Source organism: Aquarana catesbeiana, linkage group LG03 (assembly GCF_042186555.1).
Source record: "Aquarana catesbeiana isolate 2022-GZ linkage group LG03, ASM4218655v1, whole genome shotgun sequence".
NCBI lineage: Eukaryota > Metazoa > Chordata > Amphibia > Anura > Ranidae > Aquarana > Aquarana catesbeiana.
Window position 1 is genome coordinate 647,359,620 of NC_133326.1, and position 21,613 is coordinate 647,381,232.

Consider the following 21,613-nt stretch of genomic DNA (forward strand, 5'->3'; position numbering starts at 1 on the left):
CAATCGGATTCGGGTCAGGTGATTGACTTGGCCATTGCATAACATTCCACTTCTTTCCCTTAAAAAACTCTTTGGTTGCTTTCACAGTATGCTTCGGGTCATTGTCCATCTGCACTGTGAAGCGCCGTCCAATGAGTTCTGAAGCATTTTGCTGAATATGAGCAAATACTATTGCCTGAAACACTTCAGAATTCATCCTGCTGCTTTTGTCAGCAGTCACATCATCAATAAATACAAGAGAACCAGTTCCATTGGCAGCCATACATGCCCACGCCATGACACTACCACCACCATGCTTCACTGATGAGGTGATATGCTTTGGATCATGAGCAGTTCCTTTCCTTCCCCATACTCTTCTCTTCCCATCACTCTGGTACAAGTTGATCTTGGTCTCGTCTGTCCATAGGATGTTGTTCCAGAATTGTGAAGGCTTTTTTAGATGTTGTTTGGCAAACTCTAATCTGGCCTTCCTGTTTTTGAGGCTCACCAATGGTTTACATCTTGTGGTGAACCCTCTGTATTCACTCTGGTGAAGTCTTCTCTTGATTGTTGACTTCAACACACATACACCTACCTCCTGAAGAGTGTTCTTGATCTGGCCAACTATTGTGAAGGGTGTTTTCTTCACCAGGGAAAGAATTCTTCGGTCATCCACCACAGTTGTTTTCCGTGGTCTTCCGGGTCTTTTGGTGTTGCTGAGCTCACCAGTGCATTCTTTCTTTTTAAGGATGTTCCAAACAGTTGATTTGGCCACACCTAATGTTTTTGCTATCTCTCTGATGGGTTTGTTTTGTTTTCTTCAGCCTAATGATGGCTTGCTTCACTGATAGTGACAGCTCTTTGGATTTCATATTGAGAGTTGACAGCAACAGATTCCAAATGCAAATAGCACACTTGAAATGAACTCTGGACCTTTTATCTGCTCCTTGTAAATGAGATAATGAGGGAATAACACACACCTGGCCATGGAACAGCTGAGCAGCCAATTGTCCCATTACTTTTGGTCCCTTAAAAAGTGGGAGGCATATATACAAACTGTTGTAAATTCTAACCGCTCACCTGATTTGGACGTAAATACCCTCAAATTAAAGCTGAAAGTCTGCAGTTAAAGCACATCTTGTTTGATTCATCTTAAATCCATTGTGGTGGTGTATAGAGCCAAAAAGATTAGAATTGTGTCGATGTCCCAATATTTATGGACCTGACTGTATGTCTCACTGTCTCCAACTAATCTATCCAACTCTTCCAAATAGTCAGCTTTATTTAGAATAACGAGACCCCCCCCTCTCCCCTTTGTCAGCTGATCTGATAACTATGCCCTTTTTCTTTTCTAATAGCTCTAAACCTCTTTCTAAATCTGTTTTTGTCTACTCGGACGAATGTTCAATTTGTCCAAATCTTGCTCAACCAAAGACTTAAATACTCCCACAAAGTGGTTATTGGTGATTTGGGGATTGAAAATGTAATTGTTTTTAAAGAAAGTATGCTGATACTTCTTACTAGATTGATCCGCTGGTGAACTACTATTCACATAAAAATTTTTAATTAAAAAATAATTAGGGAACACTGGCCTCTGTTATTGGAAGTCAGAGAGCTTAAAAATGTCTTGCCTGAACAGCCCAGGTTTATTTATACGAAACCACTAACACTTAGGCATAAACTGGCACATAATGTCATTAATCCTGACAAAAAGTTATTTACCTTTTTAACCAAATTCCAGTTGTGGTAAATGTGTGATGTGTGAAACCTCCAAACATAGGAAAAGGAAAACTACCCACTTCAGCTCTTTTTCTGAGGGTAGGTCTTTTGAAATAAAAAAATTTATTACTTATGGAACCACACATGTTACCTACCTCTTGTCTTGTCCCTGTGGTCTACTATACGTAGGCAGGGCCACAAGAAAATTAGGGGTAAGGCTTAGGGAGCATGTTAATAGAATTAAAAAGGGCTATAAGCATTATGGCCTGTCCAACCATTTCAGATTGTTCCACAATAGAGATCCAGGGGGTCTCACATTCTGTAGGATAGACAGTGTTCTGATCATTATAAGGTCATTATATCCCTCCAACCACCTTAAAGTTACCCGCAGAAACCTACGTCATCTCAACCCTTCTCTTCTCTACTCTTCTATCAACAACCTCTACGACAAAATCTCACCCCTATCCTGCACCAACCTAGCCACTTCTGTGTACAACGATTCACTTCTAGCCTCACTGAACTCACTTGCCCCCCTCACTACACACAGAATCAAGCCCAGACCCCTTCAACCTTGGCAAACAGATGATACTAGAAATCTGAAAAAACGTAGTCGTGCTCTTGAGCGCCTGTGGCATAAGACTAAGTCCCAGAGAGATTTAAACCAATATAAATCTGCCCTCCAAAAATACAATTCCAGCCTTCTCTCTGCCAAGCAGACCTATTTTACCACTCTCATTAGCAACTTATCATCCTGTCCCCGTCAACTCTTCTCCACCTTCAACTCTCTACTTCGTCCTCCACTGCCTCCACCCGCCAACTCACTCACTGCACAGGAGATCGGCAATCACCTCAAACAGAAGATTGATACTATTTGCGTTGAGATCTCTACTGTGCCGACACCCTACACGCTTTACACTTCATGCCCACAGGCACAATCATTATTTCCCTCTTTCAGCCCCACCACTACAGACTAAGTTGCTAAACTACTTGCTAATGTCCACCTAACCACCTGCCCTCTGGAACCTGTTCCCTCACAAATGCTACGTTCACCCTCTGGTCCTATACTACACTCTCTAACCCACATCTTCAATCTCTCCCTCTCTTCTGGCATCTTCCCTAACTCTCTAAAACATGCACTTGTCAGACCCATACTTAAAAAGCCCTCACTGGACCCATCCAATCTTAACAACTTTCGCCCCATCTCCTTGCTCCCCTTCTTATCCAAGCTCCTCGAACGTCTGGTCTACAACCGATTAAGCGTCCACCTCACTGATAATGGCCTTCTTGATCCCCTTCAGTCAGGATTTCGTCCTCAACACTCCACAGAAACTGCTCTCCTAAAACTAACAAACGATCTACTAATGGTCAAAATCAATAGACACTATTCTGTACTCCTACTCCTGGACCTCTCTGCTGCCTTTGATACGGTTGACCACCCCCTCCTCCTCAAAAAACTACACGCCTTTGGTCTCCGTGACTGTACACTTTGCTGGTTCTCTTCCTACTTATCCAACCGCACCTTTAGTGTTTCTTATAACTCTACTTCCTCCTCTCCTCTTCCTTTCTCTGTTGGGGTCCCTCAGGGTTCTGTTCTTGGACCCCTACTATTTTCAATCTACACCACCTCCCTGGGTCAACTGATAGCCTCCCATGGCTTCCAATACCACCTCTACACTGACGACACCCAAATCTACTTCTCTACCCCTCAGCTCACTCCCTCTGTCTCCTCACGTATCAGTAATTTACTCTCAGATATATCAGTCTGGATGTCACACCACTTCCTTAAACTCAATCTAGCATAAACCGAACTTATAATTTTTCCTCCCCCATATGCCTCTTGCCCTGATCTTTCTGTCAAAATCGATGGCACAACTATAAGCCCATCCCCACATGCCAAGGTTCTAGGTGTAATCCTAGACTCTGAACTCTCCTTCAAGCAACACATCCAATCACTGTCCAAATCCTGCCGCCTCAACCTCCGCAACATCTCCAAAATATGCCCCTTTCTAACCAATGACACAACAAAGCTCTTAATTCACTCGCTGGTCATCTCTCGCCTAGACTACTGCAACTTCCTTCTCATTGGCTTACCTCTACATAGTCTATCACCTCTTCAATCTATTATGAATGCCGCTGCCAGACTCATCCACCTTACCAATCGCTCCGTGTCTGCCACTCCTTTCTGTCAATGCCTCCACTGGCTTCCGCTCGGCCAAAGAATTAAATTCAAAATTCTAACAACTACGTACAAAGCCATCCACAATTTCGCCCCCAGCTACATCACTGCCACTACCAACCTACTTGCTCTCTTCGGTCCTCTCAAGACCTCCTGCTCTCTAGCTCCCTTGTCACCTCCTCAAATGCTCACCTCCAGGCCTTTTCCAAAGCCTCTCCAATCCTATGGAATGCCCTACCCCAATCTGTCCACTTATCTCCTACTTTATTAGCTTTCAGAAGACCCCTGAAAACCCTCCTCTTCAGAGAAGCCTATCCTACCCACACCTAACAACTGTATTTTGATTTTTTCCATCAGCTCATCCCCCACAGTTATTACCTTTTTGTTTCCACTTGACCCTCCCTTCTAGATTGTTTACATAAATGTATGACTCAGAGGGTTGGCCGTGTCATTGCCAACATCCCTTGTAATTTTTAGAACTAGATGTGTACCTCAAAATGGGATTTTAAGGGCAATGCAGAAATTGGCAGTGTTGAATTATAGTTAAAAAGAAGTTTATTGATACAAAAACGAATAGGATATACATGAACATACACATTGATCTAGTTAAGAATAATTATAAAAACATCAGATATATGGAAACATATGATGCATCCTACTGCTAGTTACAAGTACCACCCCCGATAGGTGTGATGGCGTCCTGATAGCAGATTTCCAACGCGTTTCAACTTATTGTAGGGATAAAGTCTTCCTCAGGGAGGGACTGCATCACATTCTAAAATTTTAAGTAACAGCATGATTATTGGTATATACTTAAATATTTGTTTGTTACCTATATCTATAGAAATCGCATTACAACAGAAAAGTATTATATGCGACTTACATTTGCGACTACAGAAATCGCATTACAACAGAAAAGTATTATATGCGACTTACATTTGCGACTACAGAAAATCGCATTACAACAGAAAAGTATTATATGCGACTTACATTTGCGACTACAGAAATCGCATTACAACAGAAAAGTATTATATGCGACTTACATTTGCATTTAACTGTGAAAAATCGCTTTCCCAGTGCTGGCAGGGGTCCTAACACGTGATTGTCAATGCTGCTCAAATATCCTCTACGGGATGGCCTGGTATATTGTGAAGAAACCAGTATTTGGCAGTCGTGATAATTAAACAACTGAAAAACATGAAGGTATAAGGGAAATGCTAAGAAATTGAACATCAAAGAGGTCAAAGAATGGAAATAATGGTGATTCGTAGGGGAAATAAGGTTCCCCAGGGCCATCATAGAGTAAAAGAGATCAAATACCTTAAATTGATTGTGTCAGGTGTATTGTTCCAAGTGGCAGGGAGCTCCGGTCCTGGAGTACCTCTCTGTAACAAAGCCAGTTGTGGAATGCTGCCTGTGGCCATCCCTGGCGTCCTAATATATGGGGTGTGGGCGTGGCTAAGTGATGGGCGTAGCCCTATTCTAGGTAGAGTCTCACATTCATTGGTGGTGCAGTGGAGGGGGTGCGACTTCAATTGGCTGCTGTCACTGTTTAGAGGAAGCACCTTTGTACAATGTATTGAGGGGAAGCGTCCACAAGCTTCCCTGTTATCTAGGTAGCAGACGCTTGGACCTCCTCCTTCCTTTTCTCCTCCCCGTGACGTGAAGCCTATTGCTTACACGTAGCCCATGTAATATGGGCACGGGGTGAGGCGGGGAGAGAGGTGCGTCTGGTTGCCGGGGCAATGTGCATATGACGTTGGGGTCACATGGCCCCGACGTCAGTTCCTAAAAGAGGGAGGGGCGCCGTGTGACTCCACAGCGCTATTGAGCAGTCTTATTCATGTTAAACCGGGCATCGGGGCATAGTAGCCCCGCTGTCTGACAAAAAAGTATCAGACTATGCACAGCGGTGTATGGGGTACTGTTCTATGCTGATGTCATAGATGTCACCAAGATATACAGTGACAAGTATGACAAAAAGTAGCAGGTCTATACTCCCTCATTTAGAGATGGAAAAAGGAAGGAAGAAAAATTGTATAAAAGAATTGCAAAGAATTGATTGAAATGGGGATAGTACTGATGAAATATGAAATATATATAATAAGAGAATGTGAAGGGGGATTTTTATTCTTAAATATGCCCAAACCTCTTTATGATGATTGTACTGTCATTGAGCGAATGGCAGAACATCAAAATTAGGGCTTATAACCACCGACACAGTAGGAAATCCCGGGGCATCAAAATAAGATCTGACGCCTTCGGGGTATTCGGGCCATGATGTTGCGTCATGGCCCCCCCCTGTGCCGGGTAGGGATAGTGGGCAGAATGGCAACGGTATCATTGGCCCTTTGTTTCAGCACTGAGAGGCGGATTCATATGGCACAGTCGCATGAAAAATGCATCTGCAGAAATAACAGCAATTAACATAATACTGTATACAAAATAGTTACACAAAAGAGATTACAGTAATTACAATAAATAAGTTTAATTAGAAAAACTCTCCTATATAGTTTCTGACTGGGTAGGGTGTAGAGTCTTAGCAGTTTAAGACATATGATCATCAATGGGGAGATAATGGGCCTATGGTGTTGTGGAGGAAGCCCTCTGTTTCTCCGCAAGGGGTACTGGAATAGAACTCCAGTTCTAGAAAAGCAGAGGTGCAAGGGAACAAAGAAGGTGAGAAAAAAATTATGTTAATCCGTTTTCCCCGAGCTGAAGCCCTCCAAGAAGGGTCTGAAACTTTCGGTTTCATTTAGGCCTGGGGGGGTAGTGGCCCTAAGGTACCTTATCCAGCGCATTTCACGCTGGAGGAGGACCTTGTTCCAGTCTCCCCCTCTGAGTGGCAAATGAATCCTATCAAGGACTGTGAAGTTCACCGAGGGTAGTCGGTAATTGTGATATCTGGCAACATGCCTTCCCAAAGGCAGATACAAGTTGCCGATTTGCATACTTTGCATATGTTTGTCGACACGTTTTCTAAATTCCTGTCTTGTTTTGCCCACGTAGAAGGCACCACACTGGCACTGCATGAGGTATACCACACCCTGCGTCTTGCAATTGGCAAAATGACGCAGGGAAAAACTTTCCCCATTAGGCAGTGCCAGTGTGGTCCTCCTACCGATGACTGGACATTGGGCACAGGAACCACATGGGTATGTACCCCATGTTTTACAGGGGTCCTTTCTTGCCGTGCCCTTGTATTCACTTTGGATGAGTGCATTTCCTATTGAGCCAGGTTTTCTATAGGTGATTTGGGGTTTAGGACCAATTAGTCCTTTCAGGATTGGATCATCTGTAAGGATGGACCAATATTTTGAGATAATTTTATTGATTTTAAAATGCTCATTAGAAAATCTCACAATAATCCTTGTAGTGTCGTCTTCTTTGGTTGGTTTCTTTGAGAAGATTAAATCCCTTCTATTGGTTTGCTTAACTCGGTTGAACGCTTTTTTTAAAGAGGATTTGGAGTAGCCTCTGTTCATGAGCCTAATGGTAAGTTTGTCCGCTTCGTGTTGAAAGTCTTCGTTGTTACTGCAGTTTCTTTTAAGGCGGAGAAACTGGCTGTAGGGAATGGATCTTTTCAGAGGTTCCGGGTGAAAGCTGTTTGCATGCAACAGGGTGTTGCCAGCAGTCTCCTTTCTGTAAAGTTTACTTGATAGTCCGCCCTCAGAGTTTTTAAAGATGGTAATGTCCAGGAAATTTACTTCATGGGTATCCGAGGTCATAGTGAAAAACAGGTTAAAAGCATTGTTGTTCATCAGCTTTAGACAGTCCCTCAATAATTCAGGGGGGCCGTCCCAGATGATGAAGAGATCGTCTATGTACCTCTGCCACATACATATGTGGCGAGTGTACACAGACGCTGCCTCCCCCTGTAGGAACTCCCTCTCCCACTCCCCCAGGTACAGGTTGGCATAGGAGGGTGCGCAGCACGTCCCCATAGCCACTCCCTGCACCTGGAGGTAGTGGGAGCCCTTGAAAAGGAAGGTGTTGTGTCTGAGGATGTAGTCCAGCATAGTTAGAATGAATGCATTGAATTTCCAGTCTGTTGTTGCTCTTTGTTGTAGGACACGTTCAATTGCAGCTATGCCTAAGTGGTGTGGGATACTATTATACAGCGATTCCACATCCACTGTAGCAAGTAGAGCTGAACTGGGAATGGATATTCCATCGAGGATTTGCAATAGATGTATGGTATCCCTTGTATACGATGGAAGTTCCATTACATGGGGTCTCAGGTATTGATCTATTATTTGGCTGATCCCCTCTGTGATGGAACCATTCCCGGAAATGATAGGTCTCCCTGGTGGGTCATTTAGTTTTTTATGCACTTTGGGTAGTGCATAAAAGGTGGGTTGACGTGGATGTCTAGTGCGTATAAAATCCCACGTGTCTTTATCTATTACCCCTTCATTGACAGATTCATCCACCAGGGAGAAGAATTCCTGGTTGAATTTGTCTACTGTGGAGGGAGAAATCTTTTTATAGCATTTGGTATCATTCAATATGTTAAAGCACATTTTTTCGTATTTGGCATTGTCCATAAGGACGATGTTCCCTCCCTTGTCCGATGCTTTGATTGTAATTTCTGTGTTGTTTTTAAGGGAGTTTAATGCCTTTTGTTGTTCCCGATTTAGGTTGCTTTTTTTGTTGTATTTTTCCATCTTGTTGATTTCTTTAGTGATCTGTCCTACAAATAGAGCTATGGCTGGATTCTGATTCAGTGGTGGAAATCTGTGTGATTTCCTTTTGTATTTTTTGGTGGTTTGGACTCTGCTGGGTTCCTCATATTCTTCTTCACTGCTTTCACTGTCAAGATCCCTCTCACAAAAATCCTCTATTGGGCCACTTTCTTGCAGTAATAGATTAAGATCTCTGAGAGCTCTAAAGTCTGCTGCTTTGAGCATCGGACAAGGGAGGGAACATCGTCCTTATGGACAATGCCAAATACGAAAAAATGTGCTTTAACATATTGAATGATACCAAATGCTATAAAAAGATTTCTCCCTCCACAGTAGACAAATTCAACCAGGAATTCTTCTCCCTGGTGGATGAATCTGTCAATGAAGGGGTAATAGATAAAGACACGTGGGATTTTATACGCACTAGACATCCACGTCAACCCACCTTTTATGCACTACCCAAAGTGCATAAAAAACTAAATGACCCACCAGGGAGACCTATCATTTCCGGGAATGGTTCCATCACAGAGGGGATCAGCCAAATAATAGATCAATACCTGAGACCCCATGTAATGGAACTTCCATCGTATACAAGGGATACCATACATCTATTGCAAATCCTCGATGGAATATCCATTCCCAGTTCAGCTCTACTTGCTACAGTGGATGTGGAATCGCTGTATAATAGTATCCCACACCACTTAGGCATAGCTGCAATTGAACGTGTCCTACAACAAAGAGCAACAACAGACTGGAAATTCAATGCATTCATTCTAACTATGCTGGACTACATCCTCAGACACAACACCTTCCTTTTCAAGGGCTCCCACTACCTCCAGGTGCAGGGAGTGGCTATGGGGACGTGCTGCGCACCCTCCTATGCCAACCTGTACCTGGGGGAGTGGGAGAGGGAGTTCCTACAGGGGGAGGCAGCGTCTGTGTACACTCGCCACATATGTATGTGGCAGAGGTACATAGACGATCTCTTCATCATCTGGGACGGCCCCCCTGAATTATTGAGGGACTGTCTAAAGCTGATGAACAACAATGCTTTTAACCTGTTTTTCACTATGACCTCGGATACCCATGAAGTAAATTTCCTGGACATTACCATCTTTAAAAACTCTGAGGGCGGACTATCAAGTAAACTTTACAGAAAGGAGACTGCTGGCAACACCCTGTTGCATGCAAACAGCTTTCACCCGGAACCTCTGAAAAGATCCATTCCCTACAGCCAGTTTCTCCGCCTTAAAAGAAACTGCAGTAACAACGAAGACTTTCAACACGAAGCGGACAAACTTACCATTAGGCTCATGAACAGAGGCTACTCCAAATCCTCTTTAAAAAAAGCGTTCAACCGAGTTAAGCAAACCAATAGAAGGGATTTAATCTTCTCAAAGAAACCAACCAAAGAAGACGACACTACAAGGATTATTGTGAGATTTTCTAATGAGCATTTTAAAATCAATAAAATTATCTCAAAATATTGGTCCATCCTTACAGATGATCCAATCCTGAAAGGACTAATTGGTCCTAAACCCCAAATCACCTATAGAAAACCTGGCTCAATAGGAAATGCACTCATCCAAAGTGAATACAAGGGCACGGCAAGAAAGGACCCCTGTAAAACATGGGGTACATACCCATGTGGTTCCTGTGCCCAATGTCCAGTCATCGGTAGGAGGACCACACTGGCACTGCCTAATGGGGAAAGTTTTTCCCTGCGTCATTTTGCCAATTGCAAGACGCAGGGTGTGGTATACCTCATGCAGTGCCAGTGTGGTGCCTTCTACGTGGGCAAAACAAGACAGGAATTTAGAAAACGTGTCGACAAACATATGCAAAGTATGCAAATCGGCAACTTGTATCTGCCTTTGGGAAGGCATGTTGCCAGATATCACAATTACCGACTACCCTCGGTGAACTTCACAGTCCTTGATAGGATTCATTTGCCACTCAGAGGGGGAGACTGGAACAAGGTCCTCCTCCAGCGTGAAATGCGCTGGATAAGGTACCTTAGGGCCACTACCCCCCCAGGCCTAAATGAAACCGAAAGTTTCAGACCCTTCTTGGAGGGCTTCAGCTCGGGGAAAACGGATTAACATAATTTTTTTCTCACCTTCTTTGTTCCCTTGCACCTCTGCTTTTCTAGAACTGGAGTTCTATTCCAGTACCCCTTGCGGAGAAACAGAGGGCTTCCTCCACAACACCATAGGCCCATTATCTCCCCATTGATGATCATATGTCTTAAACTGCTAAGACTCTACACCCTACCCAGTCAGAAACTATATAGGAGAGTTTTTCTAATTAAACTTATTTATTGTAATTACTGTAATCTCTTTTGTGTAACTATTTTGTATACAGTATTATGTTAATTGCTGTTATTTCTGCAGATGCATTTTTCATGCGACTGTGCCATATGAATCCGCCTCTCAGTGCTGAAACAAAGGGCCAATGATACCGTTGCCATTCTGCCCACTATCCCTACCCGGCACAGGGGGGGGCCATGACGCAACATCATGGCCCGAATACCCCGAAGGCGTCAGATCTTATTTTGATGCCCCGGGATTTCCTACTGTGTCGGTGGTTATAAGCCCTAATTTTGATGTTCTGCCATTCGCTCAATGACAGTACAATCATCATAAAGAGGTTTGGGCATATTTAAGAATAAAAATCCCCCTTCACATTCTCTTATTATATATATTTCATATTTCATCAGTACTATCCCCATTTCAATCAATTCTTTGCAATTCTTTTATACAATTTTTCTTCCTTCCTTTTTCCATCTCTAAATGAGGGAGTATAGACCTGCTACTTTTTGTCATACTTGTCACTGTATATCTTGGTGACATCTATGACATCAGCATAGAACAGTACCCCATACACCGCTGTGCATAGTCTGATACTTTTTTGTCAGACAGCGGGGCTACTATGCCCCGATGCCCGGTTTAACATGAATAAGACTGCTCAATAGCGCTGTGGAGTCACACGGCGCCCCTCCCTCTTTTAGGAACTGACGTCGGGGCCATGTGACCCCAACGTCATATGCACATTGCCCCGGCAACCAGACGCACCTCTCTCCCCGCCTCACCCCGTGCCCATATTACATGGGCTACGTGTAAGCAATAGGCTTCACGTCACGGGGAGGAGAAAAGGAAGGAGGAGGTCCAAGCGTCTGCTACCTAGATAACAGGGAAGCTTGTGGACGCTTCCCCTCAATACATTGTACAAAGGTGCTTCCTCTAAACAGTGACAGCAGCCAATTGAAGTCGCACCCCCTCCACTGCACCACCAATGAATGTGAGACTCTACCTAGAATAGGGCTACGCCCATCACTTAGCCACGCCCACACCCCATATATTAGGACGCCAGGGATGGCCACAGGCAGCATTCCACAACTGGCTTTGTTACAGAGAGGTACTCCAGGACCGGAGCTCCCTGCCACTTGGAACAATACACCTGACACAATCAATTTAAGGTATTTGATCTCTTTTACTCTATGATGGCCCTGGGGAACCTTATTTCCCCTACGAATCACCATTATTTCCATTCTTTGACCTCTTTGATGTTCAATTTCTTAGCATTTCCCTTATACCTTCATGTTTTTCAGTTGTTTAATTATCACGACTGCCAAATACTGGTTTCTTCACAATATACCAGGCCATCCCGTAGAGGATATTTGAGCAGCATTGACAATCACGTGTTAGGACCCCTGCCAGCACTGGGAAAGCGATTTTTCACAGTTAAATGCAAATGTAAGTCGCATATAATACTTTTCTGTTGTAATGCGATTTCTGTAGTCGCAAATGTAAGTCGCATATAATACTTTTCTGTTGTAATGCGATTTTCTGTAGTCGCAAATGTAAGTCGCATATAATACTTTTCTGTTGTAATGCGATTTCTGTAGTCGCAAATGTAAGTCGCATATAATACTTTTCTGTTGTAATGCGATTTCTATAGATATAGGTAACAAACAAATATTTAAGTATATACCAATAATCATGCTGTTACTTAAAATTTTAGAATGTGATGCAGTCCCTCCCTGAGGAAGACTTTATCCCTACAATAAGTTGAAACGCGTTGGAAATCTGCTATCAGGACGCCATCACACCTATCGGGGGTGGTACTTGTAACTAGCAGTAGGATGCATCATATGTTTCCATATATCTGATGTTTTTATAATTATTCTTAACTAGATCAATGTGTATGTTCATGTATATCCTATTCGTTTTTGTATCAATAAACTTCTTTTTAACTATAATTCAACACTGCCAATTTCTGCATTGCCCTTAAAATCCCATTTTGAGGTACACATCCCCTTCTAGATTGTAAGCTCTAACGAGCAGGACCCTCTGATCCCTCCTGTATTGATTTGTATTGTAAGTGTACTGTCTGCCCCATGTTGTAAAGCGCTGCGCAAACTGTTGACGCTATATAAATCCTGTATAATAATAATAATAATAATAATGTATATATTTACTGATCTTACTGTTGCTTTAAATTGGCATCAATTATTAACAGGAACTGTAGTATATTACGCCCACTTCCTGCCCAGCAGACATAGATAATCTTTATACAGTGAAGGAAGCACGTTAAAAACTTAATACTGGCCTTGGAAGCATAAGTCTGTAAGTAGGCTGTCATTAGTTTTCAATTAATTAATATATGTTCTACCAATTCAACTACATTTTATATGTGTTTTTGGTGGGATGTTTCTGTCAGGAAGTTCATTCAGCTAGGCCACATTTTTGGGGACATACTAAAACATTTAATGTGAAAATGGTTTAATGTAGCTTAACGTGTAATAAAGTGCTTAAACCTCTATCGATTGCCCTGAAACTTTGCACAGTCTAAGTTTTTACATTTCAAAACCTATCCAAGAAGTTTCATGGGATTCGGTGTTCCCCAAGGCAAACTAGGGATATTAAGCTTGATTTTTGGGGAGCTTAATGTGGCTTAACGTACAAAAAAGACCTTAAATGTTAACTAATTTCCCTCAAACTTTACACAATAGAAGACTCTATCCATGCCAACACATTCTGAAAATGTCAGCTCATTTGGTTAATCACACCAAAAGTTATTCCCATTAAGCTATATTTTACAATGCTAAAACGTTTAATGTAAAGAGCTTAACGTACCATAATGTGCCTTAACCTCAATCAATTGTCTTGAAACTTTGCACAGCCTAAGTTCTCAACTTCCCAAACCTATCCAAGAAGTTTCATGTGATTCGGTGTACCACAAGGCAAACTAGAGACATTAAGCTTGATTTTTGGGGAGCTTAATGTGGCTTAACGTACAAAAAAGACCTTAAATGTTAACTAATTTCCCCCAAACTTTACACAATAGAAGACTCTATACATGCCAACACATTCTGAAAATTTCAGCTCATTTGGTTAATCACACCAAAAGTTATTCACGTTAAGCTATATTATACAATGCTAAAACGTTTAATGTGAAAATGGCTTAATGTAGCTTAACGCGTAATAAAGTGCCTAAACCTCAATCAATTGCCCTGAAACTTTGCACAGCCTAAGATCTCAACTTCCCAAACCTATCCAAGAAGTTTCAAGCGATTTGGTGTTCCATAAGGCAAACTAGGGACATTAAGCTTGTTTTTGGAGAGCTTAACGTACAAAAAAGACCTTAAATGTTAACCAATTATCCCCATACTTCACACAATAAAATACTCCATGCCAACATATTCTGAAAATTTAAGCTCATTTAGTAAATCACACGAAAAGTTATTCACATTAAGCTATACTTTACAATGCTAAAACATTTAATGTAAAGAGCTTAACGTACCATAATGTGCCTTAACCTCAATCGATTGTCTTGAAACTTTGCACAGCCTACGTTCTCAACTTCCCAAACCTATTCAAGAATTCCAGATCGTTTGGTAAATCACCCCAAAAGTTATTCACATTTAACCATTTTTTTTACAATCCTTAACCAGTTGCAGACTTTGGGCGCACTAGACACGCCCAAAAACATGTTATCAGTGTACACAGGTCATGTCTAGTACATCTAGTCCTTCTGCTCTGCTGCCAGGATGCTTCCCTGTCTCAGTACCCAACAATTCAGCAGGAGCTGTCAAAAAAAAGAAGCAGGCTGGCAATGTTTATTAACAAGCACATCACAGAAAGTTACATTGAATCATTGTATCAATTGTAACTTTCTGTGTTTTGTATTCACAGATTAAAGGGATGAACTTCGATTTGCAGGTGAAGAGAGTTAAAGCAACCTTGACAAGTAAAAAAAAAATGTTTTTTCTAATTAAATGTTCCTCTGTTGAACTCCCTATTAACCCTTTAGTTTTCTCTAATCAGCACTGATTAACTCTATATTCTCCTTCTCTATTCAATTGTAATTTTCCTGGTGATTTTTTTCTTTTCTATTTTATTAACTAATAGTTACATTTTTTTTTCTGTTTTTTGTTTGCTTTGCTTATTAATATTTTTGAGACCTGTTTATATATATATATATATTTATTTATTTACCGAAAGAAAGAAAAAAATGCCTTTTGTTTAGTTTTATTACATTTAATTGTCTAAGGATTGCAAAAAATAATTATTGTTGCAGGACAATATTCACAAAAAGAAAGCCTTGTTTGTCCTTAACCACTTCAGCCCCGGAAGGATTTACCCCCTTCCTGACCAATGCGTTTATTGCGATTTGGCACTGCATCGCTTTAATTGACAAGTGCGCGGTCGTGCGACGTGGCTCCCAAACAAAATTGACATCCTTTTTTCCCCACAAATAGAGCTTTCTTTTGGTGGTATTTGATCACCTCTGCAATTTAAATTTTTTGCGCTATAAACAAAATAATAGCGACAATTTAGAAAAAAAACGCATTATTTTTTACATTTTGCTATAATAAATATCCCCAAAAATATATAAATTTTTTTTTTCCTCAGTTTAGGCCGATATGTATTCTTCTACATATTTTTGGTAAAAAAAAAAATAAATAAATAAGCGTTTATTGATTGGTTTACGCAAAAGTTATAGCAATTACAAAATAGGGGATAGTTTTATAGCATATTAATTTTTTTTTTTACTAGTAATGGCGACAATCAGCGATTTTATTGTGACTGCGACATTATGGGGAACATGTCGAACATTTTTGACACATTTTTGTGACCATTGTCATTTATACAGCAATCAATGCTATAAAAATGCACTGATTCCTGTGTAAATGACACTGGCAGTGAAGGTGTTAACCACTAGGGGGCGGGGAGGGGTTATGTCAGTACTAGGGATGTGTTCTAACTGTAGGGGGATGGGCTGTGTGTGACATGTGACTGATCTCTGCTCCCGATGACAGGGAGCAGAGATCAGTGACAGTGTCACTAGGTAGAACGGGGAGATGCTGTTTACATCAGCATCTCCCTGTTCGTCCTCTCCGTGAGGCGATCGCGGGTATCGGCGGCAAATTCAAAGTAACATACAGGTACGTTACTTTGCGCAGCCGTGCCATTCTGCCGACGTATATCTACAGGAGGCGGTCGCTAAGTGGTTAAAAAAATGCATGTATTATGTTGTTATCTTAAGTCAGGGGTTAGGCAAGCTTGGCACCCCAGCTGTGGTGAAACTACAAATCCCATCATGCCTCTGCCTCTAGGAGTCATGCCTGTGATTGTCAGGGTCTTGCAATGTCATCGCTGTGCATAGATGTGCGCACAAGGTGTGCCAGGTGTGCCTGGGCACACCCTAATCACCCTGTGTGGCACGGATTCTCCTGTTTAGACCCCTGATTATTCACCAAACCCCCCTAATGGGGCTCCTGAAAAAATAATAAAAAAAAATAAAATTGTAAAAATACTGACACCAATCTGTGCCCTAAAGACACTGTCCACTCTACTGACACCATCAGTATATATACACATGCACACACACATATGTATTTGAGCTTTGGGGTGCACACCCTAATGCAATAGGCTGCGCACACCTATCGCTGGATCTAGATGGGACTCAGGATAGTGTTAGGGGGGCTGCTGCACACAGAAGGCTTTTTATCTTAATGCATAGAATGCATTAAGATAAATAAACTTTCTGACTTTAAAATCTTTTTAACCGCTTCAGGCCTGGAAGATTTTACCCCCTTCCTGACCAGAGCATTTTTTACAATTCAGCACTGCGTCGCTTTAACTGACAATTGCGCAGTTGTGCGATGTTGTACACAAACAAAATTTGCATCTTTTTTTCCCACAAATAGAGCTTTCTTTTGGTGGTATTTGATCACCTCTGTGTTTTTATTTTTTACGCTATAAACAAAAAAAAGCGTGACAATTTTGAAAAAAAAGCAATATTTTTTACCTTTTGCTATAATAAATATCCCACGAAAATATATAAAAAAAACTAATTTTTTCCACAGTTTAGGCCGATATGCATTCTTCTACATATTTTTGGTAAAAAAAAAAAAAATCGCTATAAGCATATATTGATTGGTTTGCGCAAAAGTTAAAGCGTCTATAAAATAGGGGATAGAATTATGGCATTTTTATTATTATTATTTTGTTACTAGTAATGGCGGCGATCTGCGATTTTTATCCGGACTGCGACATTATGGCGACACATCGAACACTTTTGACACATTTTTGAGACCATTGCATTTTTACAGCGATCAGTGCTAGAAAAATGCACTGGTTACTGTAAAATGTCACTGTCAGGGAAGGGGTTAACACTAGGGGGCGAGCAAGGGGTTAATTGTGTTCCCTCTGCATGTTCTAACTGAAGGGGGAATGGGACTTACTAGGGGAAATGACAGATCGCTGTTTACACACACAGATCCCAGTTCTCGCTGTGTCACAAGCGATCGCGGATGCCCGGCAGACATTGCACCCGCCGGACACTCACATAGTCTCTGTGGGGGCGCCCCTAGTGGCTACAGGGCGAAGCGACGTAACATAACATCATTTCGCCCAGTCAAGCCATGCTGCCGCAGTAAAACTGCAGCGGCTGGTTGGCAAGTGGTTAAGCTTGTTTTGAAGAGGCTGAGACACAGCAGTGTCACCATTGACTCCCACTGCTGTCAATCAAAGTCAGGCAGCCAATCAGAGGAGAGGGGGCGGGCTGAACAATGGCTCAGTGTCTAAATGAACGCACAAAGCTGCGGCTCAGCTCGAGTGCCCCATAGCAAGCTGCTTGCTGTGGGGGCACTTGGCAGGAGGAAGCAGCCAGGAGTGCCAGGGAGAGAACTGAGAAGAGGAGGATCAGGGCTGCTCTGTAAAAAAAACACTGCACATAACAGGTACAGTATCTCACAAACGTGAGTACACCCTCACATTTTTGTAAATATTGTATTATATCTTTTCATGTGACAACACTGAAGAAATATCCTTTAGGATCCATAGCAGGCACGTGCCCGCTGCACGGTGAGGGACCCGATGCGTGTGGTAATTAGTGCATTTTTCTAGCACTGATTGCTGTATAAATGTCAATGGTCCAAAAAAGTGTCAAGTGTCCGATCTGTCCGCCACAATGTTGCAGTCCAGCTAAAAATCGCAGATCACCGCCATTACTAGTAACAAATAAATAAATTATAAAAATACTATAAAAATACCATAAATCTATTACCTATTTTGTAGACGCTATAACTTTTGCCCAAACCAATCAATATACACTTATTGCTATTTTTTTTACCAAAAATATGTAGAAGAACATATATTGACCTAAACTGATGAAGAAATTTTTTTTTTACATTTTTTTTTTGGGATATTTATTATTCATTAAGGGGGCAAATCCTTCCGGGGCTTAAGTGGTTAATCAATAGCCTTGATACATTGCACATCCAAAGTTTTTATCTTCCCAAACCTATCCTGAATATGGATTTTGGTTTCCCACAAGGGAAATGAGTGACTTTAGCTTAAAGGATATGTAAAGGTTAATTTCTCTTTTTTTAAACAAACATTTATACTTGCCTCCTCTGCTCTGTGCAGTTGGTTTTGCACAGAGTAGCACCGATCCTCCTCTTCTGGGATCCCTCAGCGGTGCTCCTGGCTCCTCCTCTTCTTGACTCACTGGTTGGAGAGCCGCTCTCCCTTAGGGGAACTCGTGTGGGCGAGGGGGATGGGGAAGGGGTCCAGTGTAAGTTCACCTTACAGATTTTATGTAAAGGTGAACTTACCCTTTAAGCTATTTCAATTAAATGTTTCAGGACTATAATAAAATTGTTAAAAGTGAATAACCTTTGGTCTGTTTTACCAAACAATCTGAGATTTTTAGAATATGCTGACATAGATACAGTTTTCCATTGTGGGAATTTTCGGGAAATTGGATAACATCCAAAAAAAAAAGTACAGCACCCCCTGACCCCCAGAGGCATAGCATGGACACCCAAAGGCAGGGAAGACTGACATTTTGATCTCAGGCAGATCCTAGACCAGTGAAGGGCTTTACGATCAAACAAAGGTTTGGCGCCAGTCATTTTAAGTACATTTTTAAATGCTTTATTGGAGAACTCAATAACTGACAGAAGGCATAGGGCTGAGAACATGCATGGCAAAACTAAATTAGAACATAACTCCAGACTCACCAGTCCCTTTCAGTATTCCACAGTGCAGAATCAATAGGAGCACAGGCTGGCACTGGGTATTAGAGAAACAGCTGAATAGGGAATAGACATACGATCTTCAGTTGGAGGGACACCAGACTTGCTCCTTAGGTCCTTTCCAGTAACAGATACCTCCAGTAGCCATCCAGCGTCTCTGGTTCTCCTCCTCAATCAGCATGTGAGGCCTCTTCTAGGCTTGAATCCTAGCCAAACCTTTCCCACAGTTGAGCATTCCCATCTCCAGGACAAGCCTGGATGTAGGCTGTATGAAGACTGAGCATATGGCAATTCTCCTAAGTATATATGCACTTCCCCAGCATGCACCACTGGCCAAGAAACCCTTAGTGAATAGCTGGTGAGCACACACACACGCATTATATTTCCCCATTGGCTGTCCCACACTACAGTCACTACACAAAAGGTGGTAGGGGCTTCACAAGCTTAATATCACTCACTTGTTTTGTGGAAAACAAAAATCCATGAAACATCTAGGATAGGTTTGGGGAAGCTGAAAGCTTGGGTTGTGCAAAGTTTCAAGGCAATGATTAAGGTTTAGGCACTTTATTGTAAGTTAAGCTCCCCAAAAAAAAAAGCTTAACACCTTCATTTTCTTTGTGGGAGACCAAAATCCATGACTCTTCAAGGATAGGTTTGGGAAGTTGAAAACTTAGGTTATGCAAAGTTTCAAAACAATTTATGAAAGCTTAGGCACTTAATGGTACATTAGGCTCTTTTTACACTGAGCCACATGTTTTGGGATTGTAAAATATAGCTTAATGTGAATAACTTTTGATGTGATTTAACACATGAGCTGAAATGTTCTGAGTATGTTGGAATGGATAGAGTCTTCTATTGTATGAAGTTTGGGGGAAATTGGTTAACATTTAAGGTCTTTTTTGTACATTAAGCCACATTAAGCTCCCCCAAAAAAAGCTTAATGTCCCTAAAAAGATGAAAAAGACCCCCTAAGCGGGGCTTTAATGCAGCCAATGATAAAAAAGAGTAATGTGATAATCAAGTTGATTTATTAATACAAAAAATTATTACACAGAGTTGATGACCTCTGACATTGGAAGTCAAGACATGAACTGTGGTACAACAAATTGTTAAAAAGCCGGCAACAATATACAATACAATATATCCAAAGCAACAAGATCAAGTTTACTATTGATGTCCAGACGCGTTTCGACCCTAGGGGGGTCTTCTTCAGAGGACAGATGATTAACAGCTGTGGAAATGTAAACATATATCACAAGATTTTTAGAAAAACCAACAACATACAACTCAGTGTAACATTTATAGTCAAAGAGTGGTAAAAAATATATACATATGATAGTATACAATAGATACATGGCATTTGTGTTTGTACATGTTACATTTCTATGTATTATATATTTACCAATTAAGTTGCTTCTGATGGTTGGCCATGGTTGTAGGAAGGTCAGCACCTCCCCCCTCTCTTTCTCTCCGTCCCCCAGAGGGTGAACTAACCTCCCGGGGGAAGCGAGCATCAAGTCACCGCACCTTACAAGGGATCACACAGAAACTCCCCTTGAAAGACCGGGGGAGGAGGGGGAATGCCCGCACTGCACCTGTAGTCAAGTAACAATAGTATTGGGTTGGAAACAGGAACGTAACAGGGATTTCTTATTCCCAAAGTAAAAGAGCAGGTATTGAGTTGGCAATAAATAAACGAAATGTGCGTAGGGGTCTATAGATAGGTCCATAGATGTGCAGGAGGGAAAAAAAAAAGGGGGGGGGAGGGAAAGGGAAGGAGTGAGGGGCTGAGTGTGGGGCAGGGAAGGAAAGGGGGGGGAATGGGAATGAAAGGGTCCTCCGAACAGGTATGGACCGTCCACTGCCAAAAAGGGGTATGTGGAGAAATTGCCAGTGATCAGACTAGGAAAAGAATGAAACAATTATAAAAGTGGAAAAAGATCAGTCTAAATGGCTGAGAAGAAAGAGATTAGGCTAGGGAAAGGTGGAGGAAGAGAGTGATGGGGGAAGGAAGGCCAGGTGTGTGATGTAGGGAAGGTGACACAGCATGGTGAACAAACAAATAGCTGAAAAGGAAAAGATAAGTCTCGAGAAAAGTAAAGGAGAGAGGTGATAGAAGAAGGGGGAGACCAGGGATGTGATGATATATGAAGGTGACACAGCAAGGTGAACGGACAAAAAAACAAAAAAAAAACAAAACAAGTGACAAGTAAAAAACCAAACGTGATGAGTGTGAGTGCAGAAGGAAAAAGTATAGTGAAAGCAATCAAAATTACCTTAAATAGGGAGTAATGATAAAAATGGAATGCCAGCAACTCTGAAAGATTATGAGCATAATGGCATTATTAGAAGAATCAGTCAAAATAGCAGATAAAAGGTAAAAGGTAACCATCATATAAGATAGCAGGGAATCAGTGAAACACAGCATAAGTTACTCACCAATCAGCCTATATCAATAGTGTGCAAGCATTTAGCGGCATATGGAGGTTGACATGAATCTCCTCT

At 41.7% G+C, this 21,613-nt stretch overlaps 2 protein-coding genes across 3 annotated transcripts; one reads left to right on the top strand and one right to left on the bottom strand.

The window, feature by feature from the left end:
• Positions 1 to 4,284: 4,284 nt before the first annotated feature.
• On the bottom strand, positions 4,285 to 8,784 carry LOC141134048 (uncharacterized). The gene is made up of 2 exons (XM_073623637.1): positions 4,918 to 8,784; positions 4,285 to 4,649 (listed from the first exon to the last, which is right to left on the bottom strand). The coding sequence occupies exon 1, from the start codon at positions 8,782 to 8,784 to the stop codon at positions 6,571 to 6,573; it is 2,214 nt and encodes a 737-aa protein (XP_073479738.1). The 3' UTR covers positions 4,285 to 4,649; positions 4,918 to 6,570.
• Positions 8,785 to 8,802: 18 nt separating this feature from the next.
• LOC141133304 (uncharacterized) lies at positions 8,803 to 12,844 on the top strand. Of its 2 annotated transcripts, XM_073622593.1 has the most exons (3): positions 8,803 to 12,037; positions 12,170 to 12,314; positions 12,583 to 12,844. In XM_073622593.1, the coding sequence occupies exon 1, from the start codon at positions 8,811 to 8,813 to the stop codon at positions 10,659 to 10,661; it is 1,851 nt and encodes a 616-aa protein (XP_073478694.1). In that variant the 5' UTR covers positions 8,803 to 8,810; the 3' UTR covers positions 10,662 to 12,037; positions 12,170 to 12,314; positions 12,583 to 12,844. The 2 variants fall into 2 exon arrangements, with proteins under 2 accessions (XP_073478694.1, XP_073478692.1); XM_073622591.1 differs by having other exon boundaries at positions 8,803 to 12,314.
• Positions 12,845 to 21,613: the final 8,769 nt, after the last annotated feature.